The sequence below is a fragment of the Salvia hispanica genome, chromosome 6, assembly GCF_029641045.1.
Source record: "Salvia hispanica isolate PSC_SH4W2 chromosome 6, Shi_PSC_v1, whole genome shotgun sequence".
In the NCBI taxonomy this organism is placed as follows: Eukaryota; Viridiplantae; Streptophyta; class Magnoliopsida; order Lamiales; family Lamiaceae; genus Salvia; species Salvia hispanica.
Window position 1 is genome coordinate 15347379 of NC_142697.1, and position 24859 is coordinate 15372237.

General features: G+C 36.4%; 4 protein-coding genes across 9 annotated transcripts; 2 read left to right on the forward strand and 2 right to left on the reverse strand.

Moving 5' to 3' along the window:
* Positions 1-766: 766 nt before the first annotated feature.
* On the reverse strand, positions 767-3254 carry LOC125206275 (uncharacterized). Its single transcript, XM_089059857.1, has 2 exons — positions 1801-3254; positions 767-1729 (listed from the first exon to the last, which is right to left on the reverse strand). The coding sequence occupies exons 1-2, from the start codon at positions 1978-1980 to the stop codon at positions 1175-1177; spliced, it is 735 nt and encodes a 244-aa protein (XP_088915983.1). The 5' UTR covers positions 1981-3254; the 3' UTR covers positions 767-1174.
* Positions 3255-8870: 5616 nt separating this feature from the next.
* LOC125207624 (SKP1-like protein 21) lies at positions 8871-14498 on the forward strand. 5 transcript variants are annotated; one of them, XR_016132404.1, is made up of 11 exons: positions 8871-9125; positions 10347-10434; positions 10663-10884; positions 11005-11196; positions 11306-11416; positions 11577-11655; positions 11960-12096; positions 12243-12406; positions 13570-13703; positions 14026-14126; positions 14228-14498. XR_016132404.1 is itself a non-coding variant. In XM_089060140.1 (11 exons), the coding sequence occupies exons 2-11, from the start codon at positions 10399-10401 to the stop codon at positions 14046-14048; spliced, it is 1029 nt and encodes a 342-aa protein (XP_088916266.1). In that variant the 5' UTR covers positions 8871-9125; positions 10347-10398; the 3' UTR covers positions 14049-14498. The 5 variants fall into 5 exon arrangements, 4 of the variants coding, with proteins under 4 accessions (XP_088916266.1, XP_047962997.1, XP_088916264.1 ...); XM_089060140.1 differs by having other exon boundaries at positions 12243-12270; positions 12340-12406; positions 14026-14498; XM_048107040.2 differs by having other exon boundaries at positions 14026-14498.
* Positions 14391-18816, forward strand: LOC125207625 (adrenodoxin-like protein 2, mitochondrial). The gene is made up of 7 exons (XM_048107043.2): positions 14391-14478; positions 17120-17184; positions 17588-17655; positions 17839-17945; positions 18089-18138; positions 18310-18392; positions 18469-18816. The coding sequence occupies exons 4-7, from the start codon at positions 17876-17878 to the stop codon at positions 18581-18583; spliced, it is 318 nt and encodes a 105-aa protein (XP_047963000.2). The 5' UTR covers positions 14391-14478; positions 17120-17184; positions 17588-17655; positions 17839-17875; the 3' UTR covers positions 18584-18816.
* Positions 18817-18921: 105 nt separating this feature from the next.
* On the reverse strand, positions 18922-24594 carry LOC125207314 (U-box domain-containing protein kinase family protein). Of its 2 annotated transcripts, none has more exons than XM_048106601.2 (9): positions 24039-24594; positions 23297-23418; positions 22877-22998; positions 22334-22438; positions 21712-22108; positions 21332-21469; positions 20454-20984; positions 19509-20264; positions 18922-19348 (listed from the first exon to the last, which is right to left on the reverse strand). In XM_048106601.2, exons 1-9 carry the CDS (start codon positions 24322-24324, stop codon positions 19166-19168), a joined length of 2640 nt encoding a protein of 879 aa, XP_047962558.1. In that variant the 5' UTR covers positions 24325-24594; the 3' UTR covers positions 18922-19165. The 2 variants fall into 2 exon arrangements, with proteins under 2 accessions (XP_047962558.1, XP_047962560.1); XM_048106603.2 differs by lacking the exon at positions 24039-24594 and adding an exon at positions 23538-23601.
* Between the last annotated feature and the right edge of the window lie 265 nt (positions 24595-24859).

The window sequence follows — 24859 nt, forward strand, 5'->3', positions numbered from 1 at the left end:
GCACACTGTTGGGGATAATCGCAGCGGAAATTGCAAGATTAAATAAATCCACAAAAGAATCTATTTAGGTGATTATGTGGGTCGATTCAATTTCATGCTAGAACATGTAGAGACATATTATTGCGCAATTAATCACATAATTTAAATTAAATTATGATGTTGAATACTTGCAACAATGATTCTCCAAAGAATCGAAGTGGCTTGCTACTTCTCCACGTGTAGATCTTGAAGCTTGATTGTGAATGCAAGACCAAAGATCTTCTAACCTATGACCCTTAACTCTATAGATCTAAATTCCTTGTGGGAGGAATCTCTTAGAAATTATAAGGAACTTGAAGGAGAAGACAAGAAAACCAAAGTGTGGAGGCTAGGGTTTTGTGTTGTGTATTTGTCTCCTCTCCTTTCATCCTTATTTAAAGAGTTTATGATGGGCTAGGTTAGGGATCTATGGGGCTTGGATTGGGCCTCCCCAATTGGACCTTCCTTACTAATTAAATTATAATCCATAATTCAATATAAGGCCAATGGAATATTTCTTGTGCCACTATCGAAGAAATACTGACCGCCCATCCAATCTGTGATTACAAGCAATCCGGGTTAACCTCTTTAATATATTATTTCCCGTGTCTAAGACTTTCTATATCCATTAATTAATTTGTAGTCTGCTATAGACTTTAAATTAATTAATATATTTTTATTTCCAAGAGTTTGTCTAGTACAAGATGTATATCAAAATATACTTTTCCTTTTCTATTTATTCTTGGATTAAATCCAAACCGGCCGGGTTTCCGAATAATAGAACTTCTCTCGAACACCTCTTGGGGATATAGTCAAACCACGCAGGCACACGATTCAATGTAATAATAAAACTGACACCATACTAGTTATTAATTACTACTACCCAAGATATCAGGAATCTCGATACTCGTCATTATCGTGTACTGCCGCATGACCTTGTAGAAGAAATCTCGATCCTTAAAAAGATCATCAGGCTTCCAAACTGGAAGCCCCTCCAAATCCTCTAGATCTTGTAGATCTTGAAGCTCATCCACGGTTTCTTGCTCGCTAGTGGGTTTGGTTCGGACGACGAGTTCTTTTTCTCCATGACAGGTGAGTGCTTTCGCCGCTTGTTGGACCCTCCACTACCTTCACCATTCTGCTCTCCAGACCCCTCTCATCCGGTCTCCGGCTCGTCACTCTGATGCTGTTGTGTCGGTTGATGTTGCTGACATAGCGACTCATAGAATGAGGTAAACAACTGTTTATCTCGACACATGTTGGCCAATGACATAAAATGGCCGACCTCATCGTCTTCATCTTTAGTCATATATCCCTCATTATGAAGATGACATCCGTCCAGAGCATACTCGAAAGAAGGACGGTATAAATCATCTTGGAAAAACTGTTGGGGAACTTCTCCTACAACTGTTTCAGACGCAGCTTCTGTAGGAGCTGATCCTTGCACATGGGTGTCAACTTCGGACATGAACAGTTCATCGGTAATGTCCCCAAGGATCACAAAGAATTCATCGTCAACCCTAATGTCTGCCTGTGGTTCACACCCACCGTCTATGACGGGTTGGTACACATCTTCTTCATGTACAACTGCTCTTGCACTGTCTGCATCAGGTTGGTCCACTACATTTGTCAATTCAGTAGGATGATCGTCAACTATGACACTTGGACCAATCGGTGTGGAATATTCAACACATGACGGTGCAAGTACAGCCTAGAATACACAAATGTACACAAAATCACAAACGGAGTACTAAGTCAATTATGTAAATCACAACTCATTACCTCTGGTACGTATGCATGGAAATCTCCTCCTCTAACATCTCCAACATCTCCTCCAAGTCCTGTTATTGGTTCTGGCACCGCTTCTGGTACCACATCTTCAAGTTCTGATACTGGTTCCGGCATAACATCAACTTCAGATGCTACCGCTTCAAATGATACTGCTTCCCTAACTTCCGGCATAACTTCATCCTCAGATGCTACTGCTTCAAATGGTACACCATCGATGGTACTGCTGCTTCTCTAACTGGCATATCTTCAATCTCAGATTCTACAGCTTTGGATGTTACTGATTCGGATGATAATATTTTTCAAATGCTACCTCTTCAAATGCTTTCTCCAAAATTTGACGAGCTACCTCATCATCCCTCTTCCATTGAGCATGCTTATCTTCTAAACTTTTTGTAAGATATTCCTCGAACTCAACATCCCTATCATACCAGCCAATCATCAAAGGCTTACTCTGGTGCCCTTGCACCTGATCGTCCTGTCTCCTCTTCCTTCTCTGTTGACGCTTTGGCACAATCGGTTCGCTTTGTTCAATCTCTTCAATAATGACTTGTGGGGGTTTCGACGCTCTGAATCTGAGAAGCTCTTCAGCTTCATCTTTCATTTTTTTTCAGTAAAGCCGCCGCCCGGGTTAGCTCCACAACATACATGTGAACTAGCTTTGTGGAAGTAGACGCCACTTTGAGGAAATCCATTAGATGTGGCTCCTCAATAAAGGGCATCAAAGGGCCGCCTATTAAAACCCCCTTGCAGTCATGACTGTACTTTGGATCACATTAATAGAACTCACATATCATCTTCATATCATACTACAACTTTAACACCATGCTCGAGAGGTCTATGAGCTCGAATTGGTCTATGGTACAGAAGTCGAAGAAAGTCAAATACCCCCCAACATACTTTTTTTCCTCCTTGGTAAAGAAGAATGAACCACCATGATGGAAAGCAATGGAAAATAATCCAGGATGTTCCCAAAATTAAACCCAAAATTCCCAAAATTATCGGACAAACAAAACAAAAATCAAACCAAAACAACCAAAACAAATTCACAAAAGATCAATTTTGGAGCCCTAAATCACAAAACAAAACAAAACTCAGTATATAATTCTGATGTACGAATGAACTTAAAAACATAACTTACTATATTCTTCTTCCGGGTGGAAAAAATCCAGCTCGGGATCTCGGATATCCCATGTTTCTTTATCCACATCTATAACCTTCGGTACATGTCTCGGTGGCGGGGGCGGTGGCGAGGGTTCTTTTTTACGACGAGAAGAATTCCGCGAAGAGGACGCGCCTGAGGTTCCAGTGGGCTTCCGCTTTGGCGCCATTCGCAAGAGAAGAGGGTTTGCAGAGAGTGTTTAGGCGGGTGAGGGAAAAGTGAGTGATGTTGTGAAATATTTGAATTGTGTTAAAAAAGTTAGTAAACACAAACACACTCTATATGTATATGTGGCGTATATTTGGAGGGAGGGAGGGAGGGAGGGAGGGAGGGAGAGAGAGAGAGAGAGGATATAAGAACCGGCGCTGCAACATGTCAAATCGCAACAGGATGAACAGTGACCGATGTGCAGCATGCAGGCCGCCACAACAGGATTTTGCAGATTCTGATGACTTTTGTCCAAAATGCCCTTTAAGGGCAGAATGGTCTTTTAGTCACAAAATACATGATACTTGATTATGTTTAGGGTTAGGGATTTCCGGAGATATTTTTTTTTCTGAGGGACATGCAGTGTCACAACTGGAAAGGTTAGAGACTTTTGATGTAGTTCACTTTTCAAAAATATGCAACTGGCTCGATAGAGAAAACTGACGGTTTTGCCTCAAAATTGTCGGGGTTTTATTGGTTTTCAATGGATGTTTGTAATTTCTTTTAGATTTTTTGGTTTTCTAAATCAGAATTTTATCACTAATAGTAGTAAAACCAATATCCCAATTCCAGTTAAGCACGTAAAAGACGTAAAGGTTGATGAATTAAAAAAATATACTTAATATTTTCAAGTAATTTATAAATTTGACAATTTCGATCACAATTTCTAAATAAAACAAACGAAATCAATACTATCTTGGATATTAAAATATAGGTAAATTTTAAAATTTTCCAATAGATTATAGGTACTCCATAACTAATTTAGTAATATTGTGTATTTGATGTAGTAATAAAAAGAGGACTCACGGATGCACTATATGAATGAGAATCATTTTATCACTTATAAATAATTGTGTGTGCATTTGTGTTGATAAAGGTCGTATATATTTGTTGAAATATTTAAGTTGTATTTGATCATATATTATACTACTACAAAATACAAATAATAAGCCGGCCCAATATAGGTTATAGTAAAATGACAACTAAGTTCATAAAAAAAAATGACAACACACATTAACCTGTGGTCCCGTCTCATGTGTTGTAAGCTCCAAATTCATGTGAATAATGTATATATACAAAAACAAAAAATAAAATGTCCCAATATAGCTTATAGTAAAATGACAACACCCATGATCTCATGTGTTGTATGCTCCAATTCATGTGATTAATGTATATATATAGTAATAAAGGGCATTCCTTTTATTTTTTCAAATAAAGAAATTGGGGTTTTGGTGACCACCACCGACTCTAGCACCCACCACAATAAATAGGAGTAATAACTAATAACCAACCAGTCCAGTCATAGTTGGCCATGTGGATAGAATAGCTCAAATTCTGCATTTTGTCACTGTCTTGCTTATCGAATATCCAGTTTAATTGTGTGGTGCATAGTAGTAGTACTTAGTCCTTCCTCCGTCCACGAATAAGAGTCCCGTTTTTCCATTTTGGTCCGTCCACGAATAAGAGTTCCGGTTCATAATTACCATAAATGGTAAAGAGACCCCACATTCCACTAACTCATTCCACTCACACATCATTTAAAACTAATATATACAAGTGGGACCTCTATTTCACTAACTTTCTTTTACCCACTTTTCTTAACATTTCTTAAAATCCGTGCCATTTAGAAATGGGACTCTTAATCGTGGACGGAACACTTTGACATTAATTATATTTAGGAATTAGAAATAGAAATAGAAATAGAAATAGAAATAGAATAGAATAAAAAAAATGAATAGTTTGAAAACATCTATAGTAGCGCTCGAGTTGTGTACCTCCCACACATCCTCTCACTGGTCAGTAGGGACGCTGCCAACGCGTTCGTGTGTGCAGATCGGGTCCTTTCTCACGTCTTTGTTGAGGCCTTTGGCCTGCCCCCAGCTTCGCATCACCTCTGGGTGCACATGCAGCTTGGCCTTGTTTTTGGATGTGTTATAAGTGCTCTAATTGGCTACATTGAGAAAAAAAATACTCCCTCCGTCCCACAAAGATAGTCCTATTTTGACTTGGCACGAGTTTTAAGAAATGTAATGAAAAGTGAGTTGAAAAAGTTGGTGAGATGTGAGTCATACTTTTAAAGTATTAGTTTTATAATAAAATGTGAGTAGGAATGAGTTGGTGGAATATGGGGTCCACTACCAAAAATGGTAAAAGTGAAATGGAAAATGGGACAATTTTTATGGGACGGACAGAAATGGAAAAATGGGACAATCTTTGTGGGACGGAGGGAGTAGACGTGTGTATGTGATTAGGAATGTTAATGAATTATTTGTACACCCTTTGTTCTAAAAAAAATATGAACAATTAATGTTAATGAATAATTTGTACACCCTTTGTTCAAAAAAACAAATATGAACAATTTCATCATTCGTTCAATCCCATATAAGTATGAACATCTCTTGTTTTCCTTTTTTTTTGCACAGCGTCCTATACCACACATTAATAATAATCTCACTATTGCAATTTATCTATAACGATTTCATACAATTATACCTCTAAAACTGTACATTTTATTCATTCTGAACTATATAAACAATCGTAAAGTGCGAATATTTTTTCTACCCACAATGCAAACAGCACTATATTTTTTTTTTTTGAAACCTGTGTCCAAAGATTTATTTGCATTATTTTGGAACTAAGAGTGTATTACTGTATTAGAGAGCTAAGAGGCTAATTAAAATACAAAATTATTACTTCATCTACCCTATAACTTATTATGAAGTAACTTATGAGACTACCTCCTCAAGTCATTTATACCAAACTCAAACTTATTTTTGAGTATATGTCATATCAAAAAATAATTTTACTACAATTATTATACCAAACTCAAACTCAAACTCAAACTCAAACTCAAAAAAATATTAATATTCACCTACTTTAGTACTTTATAAATCATACCTACAAACTTCTATGTAAATTACACATTAAACCCACAACATTATCGTTTATAATTTATATAAATTAAATAATGAAATAAAATTTTATTTTTATAATTGGGCCCTCTTCTTTTGGGCTCTTTTTTAGTTTTAATTTATTTGGGCTGAAGTGGGATATTAATTCCTTAGCCAATTTTAAATTTAATAGGTGGTTCTCTATAACTAATTGGGTTGATGAAAAGAATGAGATTCTAGGCCCAAAATCTGAACTAAATCATTGCACCCGGATAAATTAATTAATCACCAATTAAATTTTATTCATTAAATTTTAATTGTTGTATTTCAAGCAAGAGATTAATCTTCTGATTGATTTAAAGATAAGGCTCGAAGTTAAACCTTTAGATTTAATTAAGGAATCAACCTTTCGATTAGATTATGAAAATAAAATGTGAATTTTGAGATGATTAAATGAGAATCCCGACAAGAATAAAATAATTTCTTGATGGAATTATTCTTTGAATAATTAACCTTTGTATGACATTGAGCCATAGGAAATTAATCTCCAGGTTAGTTAAGAATTTTATGTTGGTTTCTAGAATTACAAGATACGGGGGTTAGTTAAGAATTTTATGTTGGTATCTGGAATTACAAGATATGGGGTCAACATTTTAGGTTGGTTTCTGGAATTACAAGATATGGGGTCAACAGCCATGATGGCTGTTATCATTGTTAGACCGTAACGGTCGTCGGTTACGAGACGTTACAGACAAGGACAGGGGCACGGGCTCGAGGCTCGCGGCGCACCTGTGGGCTCTACAATCCATCTTAGTCCACTAGAATTATTACATGTAATAATCATTCTTATTAAAAACACTTGATTAATAAGCTTGTTACTTTCAATGTGGGATAATTAACTCTCTTAATTAATCCCCTAGCTTCTCTCATAGCTCATTTAGTTTGCAATTTTGCACAATTTTAATCCTATTATTTCTCACTCACCGAGTATCGGATTTAAGAAAATAAATATACGACGGTCATCTACTCCGAATGTAGATCGACGCTATATCATTTAATTTCACAAAATTAAATATCTCGTTGAAATTATAATTGGTCAAAATCCATTGACCGGACATAGATTCCAACATTTTAATCCCTAATCCAAATATGGCGTGAAGTTAAAAGAAGACAATGCATAAACTAGAATGCACATCATTTAGCTTGTATTTTATTTTTAAAGGGAAGAATCACAAGAGAAAGTAACGGTGAATCGAAGGTTTATTTCCAAAAATTTCGGAAAACAAATAAGGTGAACTTTTTTATCCTACATACTAACATGGATAAAAATATAAAATATTTTGAAATGATATTTTATGAAAATCCAAAATTGTCTTCGTTGTTTATTCAAATGATGTTGTCTTGACAATAATGATTATTTTATATGATGATGCCTATCTGATTGGTTGGAACTTATGAATCGAATTTGAATCCGAGTGAGGGTGGTGTCCATACTCAGATTAGTGTACACAGGTGAACGTGGAAGGTGGTCACCTTCCACGACACAAAAATGATGTCGTGGAGACCGTGGGAAATGGCCACCTCCCCGGTTGAAGAACGTTGAAGCTGACCATGGAAGAGCACCATCTCCACGACACTTGGTGTTCAAACGTGACAAAATATAGAAAGAAATGTGTTCACCAAGTATCGTTGTATCCAGTCCTGCATGTATTTCTATACGTGCAGGTAGATCGGTGATGGTGTAGAATGGTGAGCAAAGTTTGATAATTAGCCTTGGCCTTCTATTATAAGTTAAGACTCTCGGAGGTCCATGTCTTCGTACATATGACCGTATTGATTTCCACTGCATACCAATGTCTTGGATACCGTTGCATGTTCATCTATATCCAGATAAATCTCTATTGATGAATTATATTTTCATTCAAATTCATAACTAACCAAGAGTTATTTGGTTTGTCTTGATTTCTAATTGAATATTTGGTCACAAGTCCCATTGTGTATTCCCACTCTCCTTATTTCTCACTCTAGTCGTGGTTCCTCGATTTTGCTATTCTTACCGGATTGCGATCGTGAAATATACTTTATAGTGGAAAAAAGTTAAACTAACTTGAAAATTAAACTATACTGAACATGCTTTGATAAAATTCAAACATAAACTGAAACACGTTTAAAGATATCACAATTATATAAACACATACCACAATACACATAAAAAATAACTAAAATTCAAGACTCGAAATTTGAGTATTGTTTCCACAAATGATTAACTACGAATTTCAAAATTCCAGATAAGTAAAAAATTAGACGAGTCTTTAACTATGAACGTCTTGAAATGACAAAGTGAAATACTTTCATGGAATGAAGGAATTACTTTTTTTTTTGTCCTTAAAAATAAAGAATTCGGAATTGCCATATATTTTAATGTGAAATTGATAAATTATAGGAGATATAAAATTTTAAAAAATAATTATAGGATTGTTAATTGAGAATGAGGTTTATCTTATTAGAATAAAAAAATTATACATGATGAAAATGAACTAATTTTAAAAGATGGAACACAAAAGTGATAAAAATAGACTATTATTTGAGGACGGACAATGTATTACTAGTAATTAACAATAGTATAATAATAAATAAAAAATATTGTCGATTAACAAGTGTTAATATCATAATAATCTCAATAGTAGTAATAATCATAGTAGTTACTACTATATAATGCTGTATGATTTACTATAATTTTAAAATTATACTCCTACACCAATATATAAGCGTGGTGACGAAGCTGCACCTGCATTTCAATTTTCACCCTAAAACTGAACACACATCTAATCATACAAGCAGATATATCAACTCCTTTGAGTCTAATATCCATATATTTCTTCCACTTAAACACAGCTAAAATATCATCCTACAAATCTCTGCACATCTCCATTTTGTATGTAATTATTAATCAATCTCTTTCCCGACCGCCATTTCCACAATTCAAAGCTTCGGTCTCAACATCAACTGTTCTCTCTTTTTCCAATTTTCAGGTGCGGGCTGTCTACATGAATAACGAGGCAAGTTCTTCCTTGCTTTGTTTCGTTTCTCGTATTTACATTCTGCACGTTCGAATTTGATTGAGGCAGTGGCTATGATTGCTTTATTTATTTATTTTTATATATTTTTCAAACTTCAATCCATTGTTACGCTACGCCTCCTGAGATTTATTGTTTGTTCTCTGTTGTGGTTTCTTTTTTATTGCATAATGGGAGCTGAAAATTGTTGGTGGTTTGGAATTTGAATGGGGTGGGGTGATTGGGGATTAGGGCTTTCTTGGACCAACTTTTATTGATTATTGGTTGGTTGTATTATTTCTTGAATATTGATACAGAATAATACGAAGTCGTTTGTTCTCAGCAAGAGTCTAGTCTTCATCTCTTATTCTTATATTTTTGGGGTTAATTCTGGTGGGCTTGGCTTTCTCGGACCAGCATTTATTGATTCTCCGTTGGCTGTGATATTGATATAGATGTACTAGTTTATTCTCAGTAAGAATTGAGTCTTCATATTATTGTGTTTGGGACTTTAAATTGTTGTGGTGGGCTTTTATTTTGGTTTTAAGCGGTGCAGTTTGATTAAGGTGTAGTCTTTTAGTAAGACAGTCATGCTGCCCAGCGTTTTGTTAAATATTGGAAGAGTGTATTGGTGCTGGACAGATGTAATGAAACAAGACGGAGACTTTGGAAATGGGGACTAGTGATAATATGAATTGGGGAATTAGATGTATCATAATACGAGCTTCACCATAACTGCTTACTGTCTCATTTTTTATGCTTTGTGAGAATTTTATCCAACTCTGAATGTTTTAGCTTCTGGAACTCAGAAGTCTTTATTTTTAATCTGATCGGTGGTCTCAGGACTTAGGATCATGGTATATGTCTGTGTAGTAAATTGAGAAGAAGTATTTCATATTCGTACTATGGATGTCAAAATTACTAACTTTAAAGTACTACGTGGGGGATCACATTGTTTGAGACACCCACTTATCATAAATTTATAGCATAGTGGATACTTCACTTTGGATATGTTTAATTAACTTATAGGTCAAGTTTGCGTGAATAGCTATTTCAATCCTGAATATTAGGTCACATTAAGACAATATTTTTGCCGTCAGACAATATATTCTTTGTCTGCAAAATCTCTGTTTAGGCTTCCAAAATCGATACAGGAGTGCATACTATCATTCTCTGTGGTTGAAGTAAGGACGTTGTCATAACTCTTTGCATTCTTTCCTGCAGGTAATATACCTCTGAAGGTTCTTCACTTCCTATTATCGTAGTTTTGAGTGAAATGACAGAAGCTGATAGTGAAATTATAAAACCAGAGGTGTGCTTGTTGTTTTTGCACCTACGGCATCTCAACTATCCTATTTGTGTATATCTATTCATTACCTTATCATATTTTACTCTTTCCGTATTATCTACCATATGCTTTGTAATAGTCCTGCATATCCATTTAACTTACTGACATACCTGATCACGGTCATATGATATTGATTTTCATTGGCTCTTTAATTAATGCTGATTGAGATTAGTTTCATGGTGGACATTACAGATGCTAAAGGCGTATGTGTGGCTTCAAACTTCTGATGGTTCGATACAGCAAGTAGAGCAAGAAGTGGCCATGTATTGCCCATTTATATCTCAAGAAATACATGCTGGCATGGGATCTTCCAAGAATTATCCCATCTCTCTTCCTTCACGTGTCAATCCTTCCATGCTGAGCTTGATACTTGATTACTGCCGATTCCATCAAGTGCCAGGACATTCCAACAAGGTTGTATTCCTGAACTTGTTTTTCCCTGTGGCCTGTTCACTTTTAGTGAATACTTAGTGATACAAGTTATCTGAAGATATGGAAAAATAAGTTTTTGGTTTTTGTTATACCTCAATGCAGGAGAGGAAGTCATTCGATGAGAAGTTTGTTCGAATGGATACTAAAAGGCTTTGTGAACTGACATCTGCTGCTGACAGCCTACAGCTGAAGTCACTGGTTGATCTCACTAGTCGGGCTCTTGCACGGGTAATTGAAGGGAAGACTCCAGAAGAGATCCGAGAGATATTTCATCTCCCTGATGATCTTACAGAGGTGTTCTGTCATTGCCAGCAATGTACATGCTTAATGTCCTTTTCATTATTGGGAGAATCCTGTTATTCTTATCTACCTTTTCTTATATGTTCTTTCCCCATCAATACAGGAGGAAAAGTTGGAACCTATCAAAAATACCATGGATGATCCGAGGATTCGGCTATTGAATAGATTGTATGCTAGGAAGAGGAAAGAATTAAAAGAAAGAGAGAGGTTGAAGGTGATCACGTCATTGTTTTTACAGTCATGTAATCTCACCACTATTACTTTTAAGTTTGTGCACCATTGTATAGAGATGTTCAGCTTCGATAAACTGCTTGAAAGTGGTATTCAGTATGTGATACTTGAGACTGAGACAGTGGCTTTAATGTGTTCTTTAGAATGTTGGGATCGAAGATGAGCGTGGGGATGAGCGTTCAGTCGATGACTTGTTATCATTTATTAATGGAGGTGGTGAAGGTATTAATTGTTAATTCACTTTTTGAAAACAATTAATTCGAAGTAGATCTTTAGTTTTGTAAGAAGATTTTTGTGTGTAACTACCCTCAAATTATAATCGTTACCTGCATAATCACTGAGAATGGTAATTTTCTCAATGATAATTAGGGTGGGTTGTAACTAGTGTTCCTAGCATTTATGTCTTGCTTGTAGCTCCTCAAGTTATGAAGAAGTACAAATGAACTCCACATACTGTTGCACCCGCCCTTCTATCCCTTATTTATCATTTTAGGGTAGGAATATAATATGTACGTTTTTCTTGCAGATTTTAAGGGGACCAAAACTTCTAAGAATAAAAAGAAGAGCCGTAAAAGGAAAGATCTCAAGAACACTTCTTCAAACTGCACGAGTACTTCAAACAATACCTCTTCTTTAAGCAATGATGTAGATGTGAACAAGAAGGTGGGAGTCCTTGCAAATATTTTGCTTATGGATTCATACTGCTTATTGATAGACTGTGTACTTTTAGCTGACTGAGGACAATGGCTGGTGGTATCAATGCCTCATTTTTCTAACTTGTTTTAGCTGACTTTCCTTATGTGATGCAGGAAACAAATGAGCTTCATTCCGAGTCTGGTAATCCTTCATTGCATAACAAGCTTTTTAATGATGTTTGTAATGTAACTAAGTTGCTCGACATTGAAGATGATGGATTAGCAGCTGAAGATGAGTTTGATGGGATTGATCCTTTATTAAAAGAAAAACTTGATAGGTATGTTTATTGCCTTCGGTGCTTTTGATTGGTCACACTCTTAATAAGTTGGAAGAATGATATGATTGGTGTTAAAGTACTTTGCCTTCTTCTTGTTCCTTCATCAGAAGTATCCCCTCCTTTCCATAATAGATGTCACACTTGTCACTTCACTTGGATGATGACACAAGATTTTAGGAGATGTTATTTTGTAAGTTAAGTGGTGGAAGAGAATATATTTTTATATATTGATGTGAGAGAGAATTTTTTCTAAAAAAGAAAAAGTGACATCTTTTGTGGGACAAACTAAAAAGGAAAGTGTGACAAACATCTTATGCTAAGCTGGCCCACACTTCAAATCTAGAAATAAATTATCATACTTAGTTAGTTATAGGCTCTAGCAAGGAGAAAGTGAACTTGTTGCAATGTATTCCACCCATACTCTTAACACATGATTGATAACTTTTTTGCTGGTGTTATTTAAAGCATAAGTGTCACACACATGTATGGCCATTAGGTTAACAAATTCTTTTAATAAAATATTTGATCCTTCTTTCATGCCTCTGTGTCGTGGCATAGTGACAACAAGCACTATTAAGCAGTTTCTAAGACATGCTCTCCTGTCCTCATGTTCTTATTCACTTAACCTTTGCAATTATCATGTTTATTCAATCGGCAACATACCTGCCTTGATGCTATCACTTGTTTCAAATTAAAAGCAAGGAGTTTTTCTATCACATCTTGGATGCATTTGCCAACTTTTTCTAATATTGTTGCCACAGACCTTCATTAATGAACTAGGAATTCCATTTTTGGGCTTGTGTGTATCTATCGTTAAATTAAGCTTCTGTTAAGATGCCAATAATATTAATTGGACGTGTAATTATGCATTTTGAGTCACAATTCATCACTGAATTTGTATCATGTGCTAAGCTAAAATGGGTTTCTTTTGTGGAATGCCAAAATAAATTTCAAATTATTCTATTTGATTAATATTTGTTGTCTCTCGGAGAATTTCAAATTGTTTGCTAGCTCTTTTTACTTATATAACTTTTTCAAATGCTGCTTACCAACATGTCACTTGTTCTGTTGACTGCTGCAAATAATGTAAGGGGCTAATATAAATTATGGCTGCCTATACATTCCATACTTAAATGAATGTTCTGTTATATTTGACTGATCAGGGAAGTACAAGACTTTGCGAGAAGGTTAAATTCAGATTGGCCAGAAATAATGCAAGATATTCTTTCTCGGAGTCAGGAGAGAAGACCATTACCATTATCAGTTAATAAAAATGGTTCCTTGAGGAGATATACAAGTAGGTTCTCTTTCTTGTTATTTACATTTTAGAATGAATAACTTGCATTTTTATTATTGGTTAGGGATTTTTCATTAGTTGCATTGCATGTACTTGTAGCAGGAATCTGTGGCAATAAAATCTTGCACGTCAAGCAAAATATAGCCGCTTATATGATTTGTATCTCTTGTTCGTCCCTTTTCTCTTGTCTTTTGCTCTTCTTTTACGCACTTGTAACTGAAAACTACATGAGCTTCATATGTAGAAACATCACCTAGAACTCTCCTTGGCGCAAGAATGCATGAATGGAAAGACCTCACTTTTGTTTCATTCCCTTCCCCAGGCTCAGATCAGCCCCACAAATGATACCCCGGAAACACCTTTGAACTTCAAAGTGGACAACTGACCAGATAAGAGAAAATGGTTGGCACGCGACAGACACAGGTTGGTTTTGGCGATCGAGCTTTGACATCAGAATGGGATTGACATTCAAGTTCATTGGGAAATTTTTTGACATCGTTTGACATTTGAGTTGACCTTGACAGCAAACAATAAGGGAAAGGACGCGCTTTCAAGATGCCGATACCAGCCAATTTTGATTCTCACCATCTTATTTCTTGGTTTCTTCCCTTTTCTTCATTTTCTAGTTGACCTACTACTGACTGTTGGTTGTCATAATTTTATCTCTTGTTGTATAAATCATTTTGGATAAGAGATCATAATGCTGGGAAGTCAACAGCCAACTGAGTTGAAGTGTTGTAAATGCAGGTTTGATGGTTTCTTTAATTATTGAAAGGTAAATCCTTTTTGGATTCATGGGTTTAGTTTTGCCAATATTTCAGACTTCCATTAATGCATTTTGGCTCGTTTGGTATCCGAACATGATATAGCAAGATATGTAAATTATGATAAGAAACATATGTGTCAAAACATGTAGGGCTCGTTAGAGTGTCTACAATAGACTGGTACAACTAAGATTTTGCCCAAGGCACAGCTACAATAGTTCTTCCTCAGCCACAAAAATTTGTCAGCCCAATAGTGGTCACAACCACAAATCATATTATTTTATCATGTTGGTATATTTTAATTGGATTGGAACAAATTTAATTGGACAAAAATAAATAGAATGGAATGAAAAAAATGATTTGGGACTAGATTATTTATAGATAAAGATTTAAAAAAAATAAAAAAATAAAAAATCAGAGGAGCCGCCGGCACGGTGCCTATAGCGGCTCTTCTATTGTGGTCACTCTTACACGTAAAACGACACAATTGCTCATTTGCTTTTATTTTGTTGTGTGGGTATGATTATGTTTTTAAAAGATTGGTGACGTAATTGTAGATTAAGTGGGTTAATTTAATAAATTATATGGAGTATTAATTATTTCATGTCATTACTGTTAATTAGATCAACTAACATAGAAAACAATTAAACTCAATATGAGATCAAGAGTAACAATGAATCAACAGCTCCAGTTAAGAACGCGAACGAGAATAAGACTTTTACCAACAGATAAATCAACAACGACAGAGAATCAGAGAGCAAGTGAAGATAAATCAACAACACCTTTAACTGAGAATGAGAACAACAAAGAGACTAGAGGCCAATTGATATTAACACTGCCTCATCCAAGAAGAAAAAATGCGCTCGAAACAATTTCAACATAGAACACCAAAAGAACAAACACAAATTTTACATGTTTTGTGTCTTTAGTTGGTTGTTGAACAAGTTTAAACGTAAAAGACATCATTTGGAGTCGGAAACGCGAGAATTAACAATAATGAGTGGTCCGCTGAGTTGGCACGAAGCAAACCCAGCGGTCTGTGGGAAGTGTTATCCGAGAACATGGAGTTTCCATCAATCCGCTGGATTGGTTTCGACCAACTCAGCGGCTCGCTGGACACACTGATCAATGACATGGACAAACAAGCGGCTCACTCACTTCGCATGCATCCAACGATCAGCTGGAATTGTTCAAAGAGTCCACAACAATCTCTGTTAATTATGGAGCCTAAAATATTTCCTACTTTAGGATTTGTTTCCATATTTCCTTATGAGAGATTTACTCTTCCTTATGAAATATATTTCCTAGTGTGACTAGACTTAAGGCTCTCTATTGTGCTTATAAATAGATGTGCTCTCTCTTGTAAAATCATCTTGAAATTATATAGTGAAATTCCTGGTTCGGCATCGCCCCTTAACATAGATACACATTATATAGAAATTGGGTAAACAATCCTTGTGTTCATTCTCTTTTATATTTGTTTTTTATTTCCTAACAATCTCCACGAGCTGCTGAGTGACCGCTAATTTGGTCCAAAAAGCACAATTTTTTGCTAGTTCATTAGACTTTTGAAGCCAGATCTTTTCCCAACTATAAATATAAGTATAAATTTGGGGCTCGGTTTTGGGAGATCATATATCACAATCACATCCAAACACCATTCTGAGAGCTATGGGGATTTATCAAGCAAAATAAGATAATGATTCAACTTAAACTAAAATCGAAATTATTCTCTACAAAGTGTTTTTCTAGATTACTTTATGTTGAACATGTTTTCTCTTATAATATTTGTAGCCTATTTGTGTATGAGTAACTATCTATATATTTGTAGCCTATTTGTGTATGAGTAACTATCTATATATTTGTAGCCTATTTGTGTATGAGTAACTATCTATTTAGAATTTTAGGGTATAAAGTATAATGTTTACTTGATTATCTTATCGCATAGTATTAGATTCCCTATTTTCTACTCCAATAACTCATGTTTCTAATGTATAACTAGGAATTATTAATACTTGTTGAAGTTGTTATAGATCATCAATACATGAATGGGGTGCCCGATGACATTATTAGACACTTTTTAATGATGCATATACTTTGAACTAAATTAGAAAAAGAAAAGAAATCTCATTAACTTCAATCTGTGTTCACTCCTAGACATATGGTAATGTCAATAACTTCAATCTTTGTTTTTGAATTGGTTGTTATTCTTCCTCTTTTATTTGCTTATTCGTGAGGGATGAGTTTAGGAGATTTTAGCATAATATGGACTGGCTTAATGGGAGTTTGAATGTAGCTGGCTTAGATGGGAGAACTTAATTGGATTGTGTCGATAGAGTCTCTTAGGGAGTTTCATACTTTCCCTGGACAACCAGTTGCACAGTCTGTGTCTCTGTGTCCAGCCATCAATTTCTATAAATGTGCTTTTTTACCTTACAAGGAGATATTATCTTGCGTATCCTTTTTTGAACCACATCTGATTTCACCACTGAAGTTGTCTGCATGTAGTTGGATTGTGGATGTTCTATACACATGAAGATCTTATAGTTTGTCTATTGAGATGTATAACTCAAAAAATTAATGTTGCTCGTGAATTTGAACTTGAACCTCATTTGCTTTGACAAGGATTTGATTAATTTTGTTGCTTTGCAGCTCCTACTCTAACAGCAAGGACTTTATACTTCCCCAAGGCTCATAATCAGTATTTAGGTTCCCTGGTTGGTACATTTTACATCTTACCTTTGCCATGAACTTGACTGCTTGAACTCCTCTCTTTTGCCACTTACTGGACATGTTTTAGTTAAGTCAGGTGGCTGGACAATTAGTGATGTTTAGCTACAAACAAGGACTGCCATAGTTTTACAGTTACTGTATCTTAGATCAGAGCATAAACCAGTAGTATTTAAAAGATTGAAACTCACTATTCAACTCTAGAATATCTAGAACCGAATTAGAGTATTCGTCAAGATTTTTTTTTGAAGAGTTAAATGCAACAGTATGTTGTCGCCTTCAACTGAGAAAACTTGTCATGCTTCCTTTCTTCAGATGTATGGATTTCACTGTTTGATCTGTCCATGCTATTAAACCTAATACCGGTCCTCTTTCTATCTATGTATTCAGATAAACAAATTATTTTTCAGTACAGCAGCTCAAGCAAACTCAGAGCACAGAAATGAAGAAAAGGAAAAGTGAGTCTTTGGCACCTAATATCATTCCCCAATTTTTTCGTTCCGATCAGTTGTTCCCTGAAGTCCTTGTCTTATTTTCCTGACATTAATTGGTACATGATTAGTTGAGCAGCCATATGATGTTTGAAGGATGTGTTAATTTTAATGCATTGCACTCCCATGCTCTCATTTTCGAGTTTACAGAATAAATGTGATATTTTGCAACAAAGATGGAGAAGAGATGCATATACAGGTCCCAGTTGGAATGTCAATGCTAGAAGCTGCACATGAGAACAACATAGAGCTTGAAGGTAAATTTTGTTTCAAAGCTAAATCTCATTTTCATAAAGACAGTAGTGACGATTCCTCAAGATATCAATTCATGATTTGTTCTGCGATCCCATGAGCAAAATCGAGTGAACTATCTAATTCATGCGAATTCAATTCATTACAGGAGCATGTGAAGGATCTCTTGCTTGTTCCACCTGTCATGTGATCATGATGGTGAGTACATTATGAACCGATATTCGTCTTTCTTTATGACAGCCAACCCTCTTCATCACCTATGTTTCTTGGTGAAATACGTCATGCCGCCCCTGTCTTTATTTTTTCACTGGGAAGCAGACGTGGAACATTCATATTAACCCAACTCTATTATTGTCATGTGTTTGGCAGGACGTGGACCAGTATAACAAATTATCTGAGCCAACCGATGAGGAGAATGACATGTTAGATCTGGCATTTGGCCTATCCGAAACGTAAGTCTCTAGTCTTGCTTGACACACTGACATTTTGTCTGTGTACCTATCTTATATCCAATTATATTTCCCACAGATCTCGTCTAGGTTGTCAAATTATCGCCAAACCCGAACTTGATGGACTTCGTTTAGCCATACCTGCAGCTACACGGAACTTTGCAGTCGATGGATTTAAGCCAAAACCTCATTAAATACATATTCTTGCGGATAGAAGATGAGAATAAGTCGCTTCCGTAGACTGGCCGTGGCTGATTATCTCAAACTGTTTCAACATTCGATGTTTTGTTGCCTTTCTGTATTTTGTATCGACGGAGAAGGCTGTGCTTCTGAGTAACTACGGGTGTAATCAGTGCTATGGTGAAGTAAACGGGATTTCTCATTTTGCGTTGGAAAGCGCATAGTCACTTCTTAGTTTTAGTTCTTACTTTCTTTAGATAAATGTAATATTAAAATTTATTTGTTTATTGAAATTTCAACAATGATCTACTAATCAGACAGCATAGAACGGAAAAAATCTGCTAAATCTGTCTGCAACAAATGCAAATATTTTATTGAAGAATCAAGAGCTTAAAATAAATCCGAGTACAAAACATTGTTTAAACTGCTATACAAAGTTATAAACAGGTGCCACTAATACGATACAAAGAGAAGCACAAACTGAAATCCAAAGAGCAAATCAGGTGTAGTAAACTACTGTACGACAAATGTATGTGTGTGTGTGTAATAAGCCTATAAACAGGTGCTGCTAATATGACAATGTACAGAGAGTGGCTTCAAGATTGGTGCAGCCACTCTTGTATTGCAGAACGGAGAGTGTGGTTAGGCACCAGATCGGTGTTTGGAAGCTTAAGGTTAGTCATGGGTGATGTATCATGCCCACTCTCCAGCCATCCCTTTAACGCTTCCGATTCATACGTAAACCCATCGGCTGCAACCACAGGATCTTGCATGATTTCCTGCACATAGCAATGGTGAAGTTAGGAGAAGAAATGCTAAGGTTTTACACTCAGTTGTGAAGTTATGGTAAGAAAGATCGGGTTGGTTTCGAGATTCTTGGAAAAATCTATGATCAATGCTGTCTAAAAGCATGTGTATATGTAAGCAATATATACAGACCTGAAAGATAGGACAGATGAAGTATGCAGGAATCTGGCTCTGCTCTTCAGAGTTAAGGATGGACGAACCCCCGCAGAATCTTTTCATTGGTTCGAGCACCCTCCACACCTCAGAATCAAGTTCTGGTCGAGAGCCACGGTTCTTGTCAGCACAGCTGAGGGCGAGGTGAGCTAACTGTTTTGCTTGCACGAATGGCCAATCGCCAGCTGTTGGGTCGAGTAGATCTTTCAAGTTACCGTTATCTAATGCATATTGAACTTCCTTGGTTATCCCCAGTGCAGGTCTTCCTGTTAACAACCGCAATAATATAATTCCAAAGGAATACACGTCAGACTTTGAAGTGAGCTCTCCTGTTGCGAGGAATTCCGGATCCATGTACAGAAGTGTCCCCTTTGGTTCTGTCCTCCAACATAGCGTCGTGTTTTCTGATAACTCTTCATGAGGGAGCTTGCGGCATATTCCGAAATCGCTAAGCTTGGAAACAAAGTTTCCATCAAGCAGTACATTGGCAGGCTTCAGATCGCCATGGACAATTCCCTCAGGGCGGCAAGAATGCAAAAAGATTAGAGAAGAGCATAGCTCTGCTGCTATACGGATTCTAGTTTTCCATGGCAATGGCGGTGTATTGTTTCTACAAGCGAGGCGATCTTCAAGACTTCCATTGGATAGGTACTCATAAACGAGGGCCCAAGCTTCCGGGCAAGCTCCTACCAAGGTGATTATGTTTGGATGCCTCAGCTTACTCAGGATATTTACCTGAAACAAGAGGTGTCATGAGTCAATTTAAAATTAAAATTGTGTTCACCAAACATTAACTGCGGCATTTGGTAGGCCGAGGGTGTGGGATCAGGGCAATGCGCACGCATAACTAACAACCAACCAACAAGACCTACAAATTAAGTGCAACAACTTATCATATGAATGAGCAGAGATCTAACAACTTACCTCCTGCTGAAATTCAAAAGGTCCTTGCGAGCTATTTGGATGCAACATTTTTATAGCGACTTGAGTATGTCGAAGGTCCCCTCGATATATACTCCCATAACCCCCTTCACCGATCTTCAAGGTTTGGCTAAAGTGTGCTGTTGCCTCTTCAATTTCGAAGAAAGAGAACTCGGAAAAGAACTGAGACACAGATGAACTTGATGCTTCCTCGGCTTGTCTTTTCCTCAGATCCTCCGCCGCCTTGAGGACACTATCTCTCTCAACCTGTAATTCATCTCTTTCCTTTTTGTACCTCTGCAAAAGTTCAACAGCTGCATACATTTTTTGTTCCAGCTGCTCCACCATCTTATCGGAATCCGCAATTTGATGCTCTAGGGAAAGCTTCTGTTCCTCGGCAACTCTGAGTGCTTCCGTGACCTCACGGAGTTGCCATTTCATATTATCAGCTTCTTGTCTAGCTCTTGATAGTGCTTCTTCGATTTCTCTTCTGTGTCTTTGCTCCTCGGCATGCATTGCGTTAGATTCTTTGGCCTAGAATATAAATTCGACATGTATTAGCCTCTCTCAAGTCATTACTGATGAGGGCTTTGCTTAAAAGATTGGCAACCCTGAAAATCAGTTGGGAGGATAACACAGCGCCAAAACTAAAACTGCAATTTTTTTCCTCAATTTTAACAGCTCAAGCAAACTGATAAAAAAGTATTTGCATTTTATAAAAACATGACAATAATAATAATTTCTCCAACAAAAATTGGCTGAGATGGAGACCCAGTGCATTTAAAATGTGAATAAGCAACATAATACTCGTCTCTGTACAAAATTGATCCTTCTAATTCTGAACAAGAAACCAGAGGATAGGAGTGGCGCTCAAGACTTACTCGGCGAAAAGCATCAATGGCATCTTTTTCAGCTTTCTTACGCTTGAGTGATTCCTCATAAGCTTCTTTCCGGGAACTTTGTGCTTCCTCTACAAATTGCTCAAGCCTAGTATAAAGTTCATCATCCATATTGCCATCCTGATCAAGTTCATAAACTAGTTAGAAAAACATCCAAATAGCTTCTGCTAAGAAGTATTTGCAAGTTCACCACACTATGGGAACCTTCCCAGACATCCACAATTACCTTATTGCATACAATTGAGGATTGTAATATATATTCATGGAAGAGCAATGTAAACTGTGTTCAATTTGTTAGGCATGTAGAGTTGCCAATGCTGCTTATATAAGACAGTTCTATTAAACTTCGGTGAAATACTTACTATAGCACTGGATGTCACTGAAGCTGAACGATACTCCCCATGGATGTGAGTGCTTGAAAGGTGGCTTAAAATCGAATCATCAATTATTTCACTAGACGAACATGTAGAAAAGCGTGAACCTACTGAAGGAGTTCTCCTTGATTGGTTGTCCCAGTCAGAGTTACGTTCTTCATTCAAATTGCTATGAGGAGAACCTCTTCCCGGGCCGCTAAAGTGCATACCATTATTTTCAGACATGAACCTACGGTGATTAGTTGCTGAACTTTGAAGCTCCATTTGACCCCTTTCCCCTTCAGCAAGTGAGCGTGATCTCCAGGTCTGCACAGCTTCAGAATTCGGACTTGCTTGAACTGGTGGAGAGTCTACCTCTATGTTAATTCCATCTACTTTACTTTCCCTAGATAGAAATGAATCATAGAACTAGTCAGCAGATCGAAGAAAACAGACCTAGACTTGTCATGCTGCGAATGAATCTTGAGTACAAAATCAGATAAAGAACTTGATTGTCAACCACAAATGATCGGGTTTACATTCTCTATTTAGTTCAAAAGTCAACACATGGTTTCTATACTAGGAAACAGGAATTGCAGGAGCCTCGAATAATACAACACTATTTACATACCTTGTATAAATGCGGTTTCCTTTGCATATGAACCAAATCTGGCAGAAAGCAGGTGCTTCCAAGCGCACATGGATTGCTTTCTTAGACTTGGGCTCCTTCATTTTCCTGAAAAGTATACATTATAAAGTTATACAATCACGACAAAAAAAATGACAAACAAAGTCAAGACAGAAGGTCAAGAAATTATGAAGTCAATGGAAGATACATCACAAGCTGCCACCACCTTGCAAATAATGAGGCAGCCTAGCAAATGGCAAATATTCACTAGTAATATGATTAGGAATTGATTAAGTAGGCTAGAAAATAATTAGGAAGATACATCAAAAGCTGCCATCTCCCCAGTATACTGTGTAGCATTGTAAAACTGATTCCGATTTTCTGGGAACCAAGTCCATTTGTCCAGAAGATTGACCATATAAACTATGCAGAGACATCTCCAAGATTGTGAATTATTAACCTTAATGACTAATGTGTACATGATCTACACTGTTCAATAAAATTCCTGATTTTTTTATTGTATAGAACAAACATGTCGCATTATACCTCGAATAAGATTTATCAGCTGCTGCTCCCATGACAAGCCATTTTATCTCATGTTCGTATATGAGCTGGACTATGCCTTGCTCAATAGAGTCCATTTCTTTGCACAATTTCTCAGCTCTCACCTAAATAAGCAAAAGAAATCAGAACTAAGAAGAAGTGTGCGGATGGCATTATCTCCAGATGCAGGTCAAATGCAAGACCAAATTTCAGTAAATAATACTCCATATCAATATAGTAAGAGCACAAGGCAGCTATGTCTATCCTAGGTAATACTATGATACAGCATTGATAATCACATGCTAAATTCCACGCCAGTTGTCGTTTTAGTTATATTTTCAAGTTGTAAGGACAAAACTGGATTTCTAGAATGAAATTTTCAGGAGAGAAAAACTTTAATAAAGCAAAAGGACCAGTTCATACCCCTGATCGTTCACATACTCGGATATACTTGTCAATAATCTTAACCATATCTTGTCTTTCATTTTCATGATACGCGTTTACTTGATTTTCTTGCAACCTACCAATTGCAACCTTAGTACCCACTGCAAACCAATAAGCAAAAAACATAAGTCAGCAATTCATACTTATGACCTTTCTAAAACAAACAAAACCATATGTAAAGATTCAACTATATTATTGAGACGAGCCAAATGATTAGGACCTCAACTGGCGTTTTCTCAAAACTTAGTTGAATTGCATTGTTTTGTTTCTGGGTGACATGGGCCCTTCAAAATAACATGTAATCCAAATGCAAACTAGATCATAAGTTCATAACAATGACACAGAAGACAATATAATAAGGTGATAATATCTAACCACAATTAGATCTGTTTGATCATTACAGAATTATAACTATGACATGATGATATTTGCTAGAGTGAAAATAGGCATAAAAAACAAGAAAAAGAAATCCAACAAAGAGATGGACATTGGTTTACCAGGAAAAAAAAAAAAAAAAGAAACAAGAACAACCCCAAACACCGAACCTGTGTGAATTTCACAAACTACATACCAATAGATAACATATAATCATCATACAATCAAAAATACCAAAACAACTAAGAAAAGACCAATCTCTAAATCAAGAAAACGAGTACACAGTGCATCTAGAAAAAGAATTATCCCCTCAAAAAAAGGAATTTTGCAAGAAATGAATACTAACACACTGGTATTTTCTGAGCAGGTTGATGAATATGAAGAACACAAATCTTCATCCCTCTAGAATTATGCAAGGCCCACATCAGCGTCTTCTCACTCTCCTTCACATCTTTCCCCAAAGCCACGTACATCATCTCCTCCCTAAGAGCCGGAGACGGCGTGGTTACGGGCTCCAATTCTTGCACAATTTCCGACTCACCCCTCATACTGCCTCTCAAACTCAATCGAGCCAAATCGATCTCCCGGTACCGAATTATGTTAACGGCCCCCGGAATTTCCATCACAGCCATCACAAAATCTTAAATGTTTCCATTGAAAAATAATGCATTTAACATGGATGATGAAATGCCTGAACGGAAAGGGACTTTTAGTGGGTCGGATTTTAGCTTGCAGAAATGGCGGCTGTTGAAATGAAAGGGGTTACTTGTCCGGAATCATTGGCTGTATACTAGTATAAAAACAGTTGAAGATGATGGTTACATTTTATCTATAAACAAGTTGATGAAATTGTTGGGAAATTACGAAGGTTTTTTGTCTTGGTGAAGTGGATTTGCAGAGCAAGTCAAGCTGAATCCACTTTATTAATCTCTCTTCATAATTAATCAAAAATATTAATTGATTAAAGTTCGCGATCGTTTTATAATTTAATATTAATTCATAACTTTCTTTACAGAATAGACTTCAAAATAGTTATGAAAGTTTTAGTATTGAAATGATAGTATCTGTCCGTCATAATACGTGACGTATTAATGGTTTTTGATTTGTAATTTATGACATTCATAATTCATTGTGTGAACGATCACGCAAATTTAAATAAAAATTTAT

What these genes read in the sequence shown, in the direction of transcription:
- LOC125207625 (XM_048107043.2), top strand. Translation starts at nt 17,876, where the DNA reads ATGCATATACAGGTCCCAGTTGGAATGTCAATGCTAGAAGCTGCACAT. An exon ending in GAACAACATAGAGCTTGAAG is followed by an intron (nt 17,946 to 18,088) that starts GTAAATTTTGTT and finishes AATTCATTACAG; the next exon opens with GAGCATGTGAAGGATCTCTT. An exon ending in CCTGTCATGTGATCATGATG is followed by an intron (nt 18,139 to 18,309) that starts GTGAGTACATTA and finishes TGTGTTTGGCAG; the next exon opens with GACGTGGACCAGTATAACAA.
- LOC125207624 (XM_048107040.2), top strand. Translation starts at nt 10,399, where the DNA reads ATGACAGAAGCTGATAGTGAAATTATAAAACCAGAG. An exon ending in TATTAATGGAGGTGGTGAAG is followed by an intron (nt 11,656 to 11,959) that starts GTATTAATTGTT and finishes TTTTTCTTGCAG; the next exon opens with ATTTTAAGGGGACCAAAACT. An exon ending in TTAAAAGAAAAACTTGATAG is followed by an intron (nt 12,407 to 13,569) that starts GTATGTTTATTG and finishes TTGACTGATCAG; the next exon opens with GGAAGTACAAGACTTTGCGA.
- LOC125207314 (XM_048106601.2), bottom strand. Translation starts at nt 24,324, where the DNA reads ATGGCTGTGATGGAAATTCCGGGGGCCGTTAACATAATTCGGTACCGG. An exon ending in GCTGATAAATCTTATTCGAG is followed by an intron (nt 22,439 to 22,876) that starts GTATAATGCGAC and finishes TATACTTTTCAG; the next exon opens with GAAAATGAAGGAGCCCAAGT. An exon ending in CAGTGACATCCAGTGCTATA is followed by an intron (nt 21,470 to 21,711) that starts GTAAGTATTTCA and finishes GAACTTGATCAG; the next exon opens with GATGGCAATATGGATGATGA.
- LOC125206275 (XM_089059857.1), bottom strand. Translation starts at nt 1,980, where the DNA reads ATGCCGGAAGTTAGGGAAGCAGTATCATTTGAAGCGGTAGCATCTGAA. An exon ending in TCCATGCATACGTACCAGAG is followed by an intron (nt 1,730 to 1,800) that starts GTAATGAGTTGT and finishes TGTGTATTCTAG; the next exon opens with GCTGTACTTGCACCGTCATG.